This window comes from Embiotoca jacksoni, unplaced genomic scaffold (assembly GCF_022577435.1).
Source record: "Embiotoca jacksoni isolate LCO1_2020_lvr unplaced genomic scaffold, fEmbJac1.0.p SCAF_4, whole genome shotgun sequence".
NCBI classification, from domain to species: domain Eukaryota; kingdom Metazoa; phylum Chordata; class Actinopteri; family Embiotocidae; genus Embiotoca; species Embiotoca jacksoni.
In genome coordinates, this window is record NW_027185392.1 from 14,346 (window position 1) to 26,682 (window position 12,337).

A 12,337-nucleotide genomic window follows, 5' to 3' on the forward strand; every position below is an offset into this window, starting at 1 on the left:
GAAGAAGAAGAAGGAAAAGGAGAAGAAAAAGACGAAGAAGAAGAAGAAGAAGAAGGAGATGACCACTAAGACGAAGAAGCATTAAAAAGAAGCGTACTCGCTCCTTTTTCTTTTTACTTTAAACGTCGCTACCGGTCATTACAGATCCGACCAAGAGGTCAAAAGTTCAAGACACATTTTTTTTTTGTTTTAAGTATTATTTCCCAGTTGTATACATAATACATGCAACAGCACATCATTTTTAAGGGAAGCTGCAGTGTGAACTGAAAGTATCATCAGCATGAAGCCGCGGACTGTAGCAGAATATTTACTGAACTGAGCTGCAGCTCTCCTCCACAGTGAACTGTCAGTCACCGCACACTCGTTAGAGCAGAAAAACATGGCGTTCGACCCGAGTCCACCCTGCGATCGATCCGGTCTGATTAATCTTAAATCTGCTCCCGGCTGCCTGCTGATCCGGGAAAAGGTGGAAACACAAGCTAGTTCAGTGTGTGTTGGGTAGTTTTTAAAAAGGTCGCACGGGTCCATCCTTCACAAACAAAGCAGGTCGACGAGGAGTCCTTTAAAAAGAAGCGCTGACTCATCCCGGACCCAGACAGGTGCCTCGCCGACAGAGCGCTGACTCAGCGCAAAGACAAAGTGACGTCTGTGTTCGTCTCAGACGTCGACTCGCGTCTTTCTTTCATCATGAAAGCGAAAAAAAAAGAAAAAAAAAACCTTCCAAAATGCAGAAATTAAAAGCACGTTTTCACGTTTGTCGTGTTATTAAAAAAAATATATATATTTTTATTAGAAGCAAAATGTGAAAGTTATTAACAGCGTGTTAAAGCTAAAAGGAGCTCTGCTCTAATTAAGCAGCGGCCCCCGCGTTACAATCATTTACATTCACCGGCCTCGGCGGCCGTCAGAGTCGTTGGGTTTGAGCTGTTAGCGGCCAAATAGCTTTAATTATCCAAATCTGTTTAATGTAGTCCAATTATTTGGGTTCTCAGCGTGAGTCGAGGAGCGCTCCATGTTTGATGGGAGTCACTTTTTTATTTTTTTATTTTACTGTCAGAGCTGACTCACGGCCACCCAATTTGCCCGCGGCCGCTTGTTGTTGGCTGAGCAGCGGGAACGTAAGTTGTTTACTGTGTGGCCGCAAAACTGTGTTTAAGGAACGGGGGCAGCGGGGCGGGGGGCCTGTATATTTGTTTTGTTTTTTTACTGTGTGTCTGGGGAGGGAGCGTACTCTGCTTTATGTGTGGGTAGTTACATTTTCAGATTCTTTGGGATGACTGTGTCTCTGAGTCTGTGTTTCATTATAATTATTACCCGCGTTTTTATCGCTTCAAATGAGCTAATGTGAACGCAAATTAGTTTTGATCATAGTTTTGAAAGTGAAACAATTTCTGCAAAATGTTTTTTGGGTCGAGAAAAGACGCTACATTAGAGAAAAATTTTTTTATCTTAAGGTGCCATTTATGACTGCTTACTATTAGTACTGCAGACATTTTACCTGAGGAGACCACACTTTCAGTTTTCAATATATTTATCCAACAGCGACATCACACTTTTTTCTTTTTTGCCAACGGCCGTTATGAGGCATCGAGTTCAGATTTTGTCCGCCGCCATCTTGCTAGTTCGGAGCGGTTTGGAGCAGGAAGTGACCATATTTGGACAAGCTGGGGGGCGGAGCCAGCGGTGGATGTGACTCGATCTGATTGGAAACCCGACGATACTACGTCCCGCCCACCGATAGCCGTGACCTGACTGCACCGCAGGCCTGTCAATCAAACAGACCCACCCCCAAAAACACGGCTTTTTGAAGGCTTATTTTCAAACCATTGACGGGATTATTTTGAAATGTTTTTCATTTGAAGAAGCTGTAAGAAAATATTCCAGACAGTTGTTCTGAAATACAAGTTATCATAACATAACTTTGCAGAAGAGTTACACTTCACAGTTGTGTCTGGTGAGGAAGACCTCATACGTGCTTCTGTATTTGTCCACATGCAGAAAAAACCCTAAATGTGTGTTCTGCACTGATGAATGTGTGTTCGCACGCTCATCCGTGTGCGTTAGGTGTCACAAACATGTTTTAACGTGCGTGCTTTCATGTTCACCTCTGCTCTGCTGGCGGTTGACTATCCCGCCGAGGGTCCAGCGGCGGTCCAGCCTCTTCAAGTGGGCCTTGCGTCTCTTAGTAACTGATGACGATGATGAAGAGCAACCAAAAGAAGAAAAGCAAAGAAAAAAAAAAAGGGAGTTAGTGTTTGAAGCAGAGATTAACAAAGTGGACAAAATGAACTGTTATTAGTGGCAGCAACATAGTTTCAAACGACGTCTGCGGGTCCAGTATGAAGTCAGTAAATGAGTGTTTGGACTTTAAAGCAAAGTTAAAATATAAATTAATTTGAGGGCATAATTTTCCTCACTTATTCAGCATGGATTGTAACCAACAACCACATCATAAAATAATATGTCTTTCCCTCTGGAAAGTGATGAAACCATTTAACTTGCAGCCTTCATTATTTTACAGAGTGAAGCAAAGAAAGTGTAAAGAAAAAAAATAAGGTAAATTATGGCCTCTTAGATTTTTTTCTAAAATGGCCCTGACAGATTTGTTGGTAGAGGAAAACTTCTGCAGTAAGAGGGAGGAGCTTCCGTTTGTACTTTCATAACACAAACCGCAGCTGAATCACAACACTGTGTTAACACATCATACATGTTTTATAAATATTACAAAGCATCATAGATAGATAGATAGATAGATAGATAGATAGATAGATAGATAGATAGATAGATAGATAGATAGATAGATAGATAGATAGATAGATAGATAGATGGATGGATGGATGGATGGATAGATGGATGGATGATGATCACCTGGTGCTCCGCCTACAAATGTTCCGAGTGGAAATTTTGTTCCTGGAGAGCAAATACGTTGAAAAAAAACAACAACCCGTCTTTGTATTAAACCGAACCGAGGAAGACTCGTCGCGAACCGAACGCCGGAAATTAGTAAAAACCGGTTGGTTAACGTCACTACATCCTCCACTGAAGAGTCCAGATTACAGACGACGAGTCAATACAACCGCTCGCTGATGAACTCTTATCTCTGAAGGGACTGACATCACGGGTGCTGAACTCTTCCCCTCTTTTAACTTATTATCATTATCAAAACACGACGAGTCTTCTTCTCCCGTATTCGCGGCTTCTCTTGGGAGGGCCACGTAAAAGAGCAAACACATTAAAGAGAGGAAGAACGGACGGAAATAACACTCGTCTGCTATCTTTCTTTTCTCTCATGCGATAATCTAATTCCTTCTGTCACTCAGGCTCTCTCTTATCTCCCCATCGTTCCTCCCGCTCCACATCCGCCCTTCTGCTTCTTGTCATTTTCCTCTCTCGTCTGATCCCCCCACCCCCACCCCACCCCACCCGTCCCACCGAGCGTCACCCTGCTCCCGTCGACCTGCTAATTGAAATATCAGCTACAGGAAGGCACAAAGGGAAATGTTATTTTGAGGTAATTTCAGCGGGGGCCGGGTCTTTTTTTTTTTTTTTTTTTTTTTTTTTGCCTGTCAGTGGAATTAGGTTACAGACCAGGCAGAGATAATGAGATGTAAGAGACGACAGGAAGCGGGAGGACGGGGGAGAGGGGTTGGGGGGGGGGGGGGGTGCGGTGGCGGTCAGCGGTGTGTGCAAACACAAAGACAACAGGCCCTAATGGGAAAATGGGGGGGTCCACCGATGGAGGAGCAGGGGGGGAGTGTGTGTATACATGTGTGTAGTTGTGAGCTCAGGGACTTCCTGCGTTACAAAAAAAAAAAAAAAAAAGACAGAGAAAACCGAGTGCAACGATGAGCGCACCTCTTTTCTCATTCTATCTTCTTTTTTTTTACAGGACAGTCGAGGCTATCCAGATCTTTCATCATTGAAGTTGATGATGCTTAGAGATTTTGTATATTAGCCTATATATCAAGGGGTGAAAAAAATGTCGTCTTATGAAATTGTTATGTTTTTACATGTATCTCAACATTAAAATATTGGCAGTAGAGATTTATTTTTATATTTGTTTAGAGGGGATTGTCTAGAATATGGCAATGCGCAGACCATCTTTGTGGGACATTGTATGACTCAGCAATTTGAAGAAATATGTTCTCAATGCCTGACGGAAAATAAATGTCATCAATGACTCCGGGTGGTCGGGGGTCCAAACCAGGGACTCACACTCGGGACATACGGCCCTGTGGTATGTGCTAATCACTCAGCCGTAGTGTAGGCCCACAAATACTTTGTTATTATTTAATTTTTCATACAAAGTGGGATGTAATATCAGCTCTTTGTTGGAGAAAGTACAGAAGGCAGCTATACAGAGCAACTTTAAAGTAGATTTTCCGTGCGACGCTGCGTCACACAGACGAGGCACCGACATTGTTGGAAAGCTCAAGTCGTGCCGTTTGGTAGGATATCTCATGCATCTCTCTGTGATGAATACTCATCGTGCAATTCAACCAAGAAAGAGTGGGAATTTGACAGTGATTTTTGCGTCCATTGGGTTCTAAGAGTTAACGGGGGAGTTAAAATGAACCGAAATGATCCTTTAAGGCTTTTAGTAGCTTTATTAAAAGACACCAAGTCTATGTGAGACATAACTAATACGAAGTTGGTCCCATGTGTGATGTCGCTTGTTGTGATTGGTTGACAAAAGTCACTTTTTAAGAAGCCACTTTTTTTTTTTTTGTTGGCCTCGTTTCTTTCAACGACATATTTTCAAAAAGTGCATAAAGTGGCCTTGAAAAGCAACATCACATCCAAACATCCCTCGACATGTTATCAGAACTGACAGAAACGGTTGGGCAAAACTAAGTCTATTCAAACAATTAAGGCCCCCGAAAAACAAGTACAAAAAACCCCCCGTTAAAGCAACACAAACATCCAATTAACAGCCAACCAAACACTCCGTATCCATTAAGGTGTCGTTTAATCTGCAGCCTGCAGGATTATGGGCAATTTCACTGTCACAGGCTCCGCCAGCGTCTATTAAATGTGTGAGAAGATTGAGAACAGTGAATAACAGAGACTGTGGCAGCTGTGCAGGAGCCGTCATGCTTCGAGCAGAGTGTTGTTTTGTGTGTGTGTGTGTGTGTGTTTGTGTCAACTGAAGAAAAGGAGGCGTGTATGTGTTGCATGTGAGACACACAAAAATGTTTGTCAGATAATGGAGTGGCTCTCCTGCAGTGTGATAAACAGCAGCACCGATCCGTGTTTCGCTGCTACGCGCCACAGGAGGTTAAAAACTGCGTGCGTGTGTTTGCACATCACGCTGTATATCTTTATTGGGCGCTCTCGCTCTCGGAGCGGAGAGGAAGGTGGAGGGTGAAGGGTGGGGGGCGAGGGGGCGAGGGGGCGGGGGTGTTGCGACACAGCGATGAAACGCTCCATCGCAGCAGTCAGACTAAACAGTCGGGGAAGAAAAAGGGGGTCACATCAGAACGAGGCTCCTGCAGGAGCTGCGGCCTCCCGGGGGAGTGCAGAGGAATTTTTCTGTGGTGCCAAAACACTGCAGCCCCCCCCTTTCCGGCTGGCGGTCTGGTACCGTTTCACCGTAGCGCTGCGACTGTGGCCTCCGAGGCTCCCGATGTGTGACTGGAAGTGTGTTTGAGAGTGCGCGGAGGCTACAAACCAACGTGGGCGTGCGTGCCTGTGTGTGCTGCTTTTGGTTCTTCGATGAGGTCTGTTCAGCCGGAGAGACGTTTATATCCCTCAGTGTTTTATGGATCTAATAATGTTGTGTGTGTGTGTGTGTGTGTGTGTGTGTGTGTGTGTGTGTGTGTGCGCGCGCGCGCACTAACCCTCTCCAGTCCTGGAAGTACCCAGATCCAGATCATCTCTGGTTCCGTTCTGGGAGTCCAGGTATGTGGCCGGGACCCAGCCCTGCTCCTCTGCTGTGCTGACGAACCACCAACCTGCAGAGAGACAAAGAGGAAAGACAAGAAGAAGAAGAACGTATTAGCTGTGATATTTTATCATGAACAGTCAGGAGGATGGCGGTGAGCGTTGTTCCTTTGTGGTGAAAGTGTTCGCCTGACGTGCTGCCTCGGTGTGTGTCAGCGGGACACAGAGGTCGGAGGTGGGCTCAGGGTCTGAACGTTTCACCCACTTGTAAAACTCCCTTCATTACTAAAGCAGATGCTGCGTTTATAAGGAACTCGTGGCTACAACACGGGAAGTTGTGTGTGCGCCGTTCAGGTGTTTGAGTCGTAAAAACATCGTTGCTAGGCAACTGCAACATGGACGGTGTCTAGAAGCCTCAGAGGCTAACAGTTTAGCAAGGATAATAAATGATGCAGGAAATGCAAAGAGGGAAAAGATGAGGCCGTCGGGACGATCGACATTTTCCTCAGACGTACGCTATTATCTAAGTTATGAAGACAAACTTTACATGACTAAAATTACAATATCTCCTACATGGGTAAAGATGAATAATAGAACAGTCGGTTGAGAAAATGCTGTCAGTTTAAAACCAGGAAGATAGAACACTTAAACCATAGCACAAATATGAAAACCAAAAAAGACATCTAGTCTCATGTAATGACATCAATACAATATCAATATATCGTGGAGGAAAGATGTGATATCTATTGATAAATGTATTCCAGTGGATCTATCATAAAATTTACTTGAAGTTGCGAAAGCAAAAGTCCGCAAATACAGACTTTCAACGTCTGTGCTAAATTTCATGGCGATCCATCCAATAGTTTATAAGATTAAAACCAAAGGTTTATACCTCGTGGTGGTGCTACAGGCAAAGTCAACAGATCACTGAAGTGATTGGGATTCAGGCCCTGGGTGGCACAAAATGTCTACATGTAAAATTTCATAGCAGCTGATCCCGTAGTTGTTGAAATATTTTCAGTCAGCTCGGCAGACTGGTCGACTGACCGGCCAACTGACATCACCATTCCCAGCGTCTCGCTGCTTCCAAGGCTAAAGATTGCATACTTCACCAAGACGAACCTGGACAACATTGCTGATTTGCTGCCATCAGAGACTCTCAAGGCCCTAAATGTCCCGGGATTCTCTGCAACATGATACAGACGATTCCTCAGACTGGTTCAGGAACTTCCAACCTTTTGTTTCTTTACCCAGATTTTTACCCGTCTTTCTGCCTCCAGGTTGTTTTGTGAAGGTCAGAAAATGCCTTCAATTTCTCGACAAAACCTCACGAATTCACTGTTACCCGGCAGTAGCAGAAGACACATCACGCTTTGAGTACTACTGACTGATGAGACGTTTGTGGTCACATCCACTCCACTCCGTTACACCGCTCAGTGAGATGGCTTGACAATAGTTGCAGAAACACGTCACTTTGGGCGGCGACCGAAAAAACCAAACACACCGAAAGGCGATCCGTTTACATCGATCATCCCCTTTGACAGCCAGCGTGTGTCATTAAGCGAACAGCGGCTCTACGAAATTTAAGATCATATGTGGAAAGCAGAAAAAGCACAGATAAAAAAAGACACTTCATGAGTGTTGTTGCTGCTCCGTCTAGCTAAAACCCAACACGACACATTCTTCCAATCTGTACAACATGAGCTGGCACGACAGCTGACTCTGTCTGAGGCGAGAGGGAGATTATATACCGCAGAGTTTCACTATTAACCACGGAAAGTCTAACTACAGTGTGGGAGGATACCTTTGGGAAGCTTCACTAAAGTAAACAGTTCCCGTCCCTGCTTGGATTGTGGCTGTTCTGTACTTTATGTTTGCAACACATACTCAAATTTCACTTCTATCCCCTGGATTTAAATTCCCAAATCAAAAGGTCTATAGTGCCCGGTAAGTGTGATTGAATGTGTGAGTACAGAAGTTACAGAGTAAAATTTTAAAAAAAAAAGAATAGAACAAAGAATGGCAACCAACAATTTTTTTCTTTCTCCAAACGAGTCCAAGGATTAGGTCATCGCTGCCATATGGCCCGGCTTTCTAATGTGGTTGGAGAAGTCTGGGTTAATCAACCCATCATGCCCTTTTTTTTAAATTGTCTTTATTACCCAGCGAGACACCAATCACATTAACACATATGATGAATGATGTGGAAAATATGCCTGGAACATGGAGCTGTATCAGAGGGAAAGTGACAGCAGTGGCAATAAGTGGAAGGTGTGTTTCTACTGTAAGAAACAGTCACAGTTTGAGCAATTATATATATATATATATATATATATATATAATATAGTAGCATGGCCCCGGAAAAAACATGGACTGGAAGCGCACAGTTCTGTTATAAAGTAAAACTAATCGCTACAGTTAACGTTAGTTAGAGTCTACAGTCAAAAAAATATAATATTTTGATCATTGTTAAGAGTCCTTTGTCAGGATAATCCACTCTGAGTATTGAGTTTATCAGAATACTACTTCAGGTGTCACACATTTACTCATATTTTAGGTTTTCAGAGCTGAAACTATTGGTCATTTGTATTTTTTGTCAATCGAGAGCAGGCAGGGGTCTCCAACCTTTTTTTCCACTGAAAGCTACTTTGACAAAATGAAAGTGTCTTAGAGCTACTCACGTTTAAGAACATTTATTAAAGTAGCTGAGCTCCACCCAAACCAGCTGAAATCAGCTTTCTTTTATGTGACTAACGAATTGCTACTCAACACACCCATTTTGTATCACGACAACATGTGCATGCTTTTTTCCGATCGTTGCAGTTTGTGTCCTCTGATCTCTGTGCGTCTCCCTGTGGGCGGAGCTTAACCCTCTGCTGCACTGACGCGGTGCCGAGCAGACACAGGTGGAGGGAGCGAGGGGGAGATCGTCCACTCGTTAATCGATCGTGTTGATAGCGTCGTTCTCTCAGACAAGTTAAAGAATAAATAGATTAAAAAATGCCGAAACGGATCGCTGCATATACCTGGAGGAGGCCCACCCAAGTGGGTCTATGTGTGGGAAACACTGCAAATTGTTCAAACCTTCTGCGAAATTCACAAGTTACTGTTTGAAGCCTGATTTTGTGTTTTGCTGTTTCATCCCTTCTTTTTTTTTTTATTGGAAAATAGCAAAAAAAAAAACATGCCACAAAAGGGTGACATATTCACCATCCAATGACTGAAACAAAGAAGAATCCAATCCATGAAACCGAGGTTCAAAGGGAAAGAAGAAGTCAGGAAAAACACAAAACTTTACTGAATGAGAAAGAATGCTGGGACAACAGGCTCGGTAACAACAACGAAGGAGATGGTGGGGGAGCACGCAGACGTTATACACAGGAGGTCAGGGAGATAATTCACACAGCTGGAAACAATCAGGACGGGGAAGACAAGCGGACACAGGTGGGAAGACGAGAGGACAGGAAGTTAAGACAACAGCAGGGAGACAAGAAGGTGAGCCGTCAAAATAAAACAGGAAGAGGACATGTAAGACTTGGGGACAGAGAGACAGAGGGCCGGAGGATGAGGAAAAGACAAAACAATGAGAACAGACTGGAAATGGACGGGAAGAAACTGACATGACAAAACAAAACAACGATGAACCGTGACGAGGAGGTAGTCAGTGTTTGGCATTTTGTGCTCGATCAATAACCTAATCATTGAAATGGGTGTTCTTGTTTTTTTTATCAAAATGTTGGATGATTTCACCCAGTTTGACTTTTTTTTTTTACTATTTTTTTTTTTTTTTTTTTTTTTTAATCTGCTGTTTCGAAGCCCAGAGTCTGAAATTTTGGCCTTTTCCATATCGGCTTTTGCCCACTGCATCTGCTTGGGTACAAAAGACAAAACGGGTACTTTTTTAATAGGAGTCTATTGGAGCAGAGATGTTTTTGGAGCCAGCCCCTACTGGTCCTCAGTGGTATTGCACTTTCAGGTTTCATCTCTATTGGCTTCACTTTTCAGATGTGGAGACAACATACATTTTTCATATAGTCTACAGTCTTTACGCTGACTTTGTCACTCTTTATACTAGAGCCGCTAGAGGTGGTATGTAGGTTTAGTAGGCCTCCTGCTGGCCCATATATTTGGGACAGATGTGGGATGATATTCAGAATCAGAATCAGAAACAGAAACAGCTTTATTGGCCAGGTATGTTTTCAAATACAAGGAATTTGGCTCTGGTTGTAACTTGCAAACGTGAAAAAACAAAAACATCCATTAAAAGACATACAAAACATAAATAGACATATATAGAGCTAAATATATATATATATATACCCCTAAACAACGGTGCAACCACAGTCTGCTAGTGGTCAGGTCAGTGATGATTTCATGCTCAATTTATTTGCACGATCTGTAAAATACAAAAAAAAAAGCACTATATTATTTGTCCCAGGTGCTTTGCCGGTAAATGTCAGAATATTTTCAGAGGATTTAACACTACAGCTGCTGTTCTTAGGAAAATGGTGCAATGCTTCGTCTGCAGCATACTACAACAAGAACAAGAACGCTTACGGGTGGTAAAATATTTCCGTTTGACACTTCGCAGATCACAGTAGAGGAGTTCGCTCAGCCCCCCCTTTAAGTGGCCTCATCCCTCCTTATAGCCATAGAAGCACAGAGGCCTGAGCCACCCCGATTTGAGAGCTTAGTCGCACCATAAAAATACCTCCTTCCAGCGCACACAATCCGACTGAAATACTGTGTCCCCCGAGTTTTCCCACCGCGGGTCGTGTCTCCCCGCGAACACAGGAGTTAATTCAACCTGCAGACACACACGGGAGGGGGTGGGAGGTGGAGGGGCGGGGGGTGGGGGGGATCTGTGAACAGTAGCTGCAGTGTCGTTCATCCAGCTCGAGCTTCCTCGCGGTCAAACTAACTTTCTGTTGATGCCCCGACTCCTGCGGAGACGTTACAGCGCCAGTTTGGACGGTTTGGACCCGTCAGGTTCAATTAAGGTTGGCTTCTACTGGAGGGGAGGCAGTGTGGTTTCATATTAAAATTGTGTTTGACATTATAGCTATATATACGATGCTAATTAAATCTTACACCACGGCTTGTGGTTTAAGAGGCCGGGCGGTGTAATGAAGACCGTAAGAGGATGTCAAACCTACAGCATCCAGAGGACGGTCGCGTTGGGGGGGCCGTCGTACAGGTTCGAAAAGTGGGCTGTGACAAAACCAATAGCTATAAAGGATTCATTTACTTGTGTGTTCATGTCAAGCAGCCTTATTTGTGCTTTAGAATATTTTTTTTAGTGCGTTTTCATTCCTGAAGTTGTATTTTCTGCACTGCGAACAGTTAGCCCGGCAGCACAGAAAGCTCGGCCCATATGAAACACATTAGCGCTTTCATAGGCTGATTCATTGCAACTGCTCAAAGAAGCTAAAGAAGAATTGGAGCCACCTGTAACGGAGGAGAGCACGAGCTTCTCCCTCTCTTCGTCCCACCTGGTACGCGGTGGAAAAACACAATAATAAATCTCCCGCTCGGATTTGGAGGGCCGAGGCAACTGTTTGCCGTCAGCAGCGGCGAGTGTTCGAGCTCCCCAGCTGTTGCGTATCTCATCTTACCTTCAGTAGCTTAAGCTGATAAGAGCGCCAAAAGGAGGCGGATCGAGGCCGATGCTAATAACTCACACGGGACGTGTAGCTAGTTAAGCACAATACAAAAAGAAGAGCTTTAGAGATGTTAAAGCGACTGCAACGCTACGAATGTTCCCGGTGAAAGTTCGAAATGATGCCATCTGCAGAGGTTTAAATGTGGGGAATAAAAAGCATGAAGAGTTTGAGACCATCAAATCAGAAAAGTACTTAAAGCTGTTCTTCACTGAAGAAAGACAGACTGCACGACTCTCTTTAGCAGCACTGCTGATCAAAGGTGATGTCGGACTGAAAGTTTATTCACGTGTTTTAGATTTAAATAAAAAAGGGAAAAATCTTACTCTGTGATCGAAGACGAACATCATTTGGCTTTTACCAGGTTGGGAGATATTTTTGTGGGGTTTTCTAGCTTCTTCACCAAAAAGAAATCTTCCCCAAAGGCAAGAAACAGTCTGTCTTACACACACAAACACACAAGCACACACAAACACACACACCAGCCAGGCTTCAGATTCCACTGTGCACACCACATGGTGGTGCAGGGAAAAGGTTTTGACAGGACCCAGTTCTCCCATAAATCAAGCTCTGGAGAAAGTGGGCACAGTAAAAAGCAGATAAATGAGGACCAGAAAGACCGCTGCGCTGCCCACCCTCAAAGACACACGCACACACACCCCATGCTCACAAACTGCAGAACAGGCCGGAGACAAAGGGGAAAGGAAAACAAAATGGAGATGCAGATGTGAGTTTTAGAGAGCGAACGAAAAGGAAAATTAAAACTTTCAAGCAGTGCATGTTCTGCATGTCTA

General features: G+C 43.9%; 1 protein-coding gene across 6 annotated transcripts in view; it reads right to left on the reverse strand.

The window, feature by feature from the left end:
• The window catches only part of sh3pxd2aa (SH3 and PX domains 2Aa), a 101,184-nt gene that overhangs the window by 12,699 nt on the left and 76,148 nt on the right, over nucleotides 1-12,337 (reverse strand). For 4 of the 6 annotated variants that reach the window (XM_069166815.1, XM_069166814.1, XM_069166813.1 and 1 more), the window contains 2 exons: nucleotides 5,841-5,954; nucleotides 2,106-2,189 (listed from right to left, as the gene is read on the reverse strand). In XM_069166815.1, the coding sequence (XP_069022916.1) occupies nucleotides 2,106-2,189; nucleotides 5,841-5,954 (198 nt within the window). The remainder of the gene's footprint in view (nucleotides 1-2,105; nucleotides 2,190-5,840; nucleotides 5,955-12,337) is intronic. The other 2 variants (XM_069166817.1, XM_069166816.1) reach the window with 1 other exon arrangement.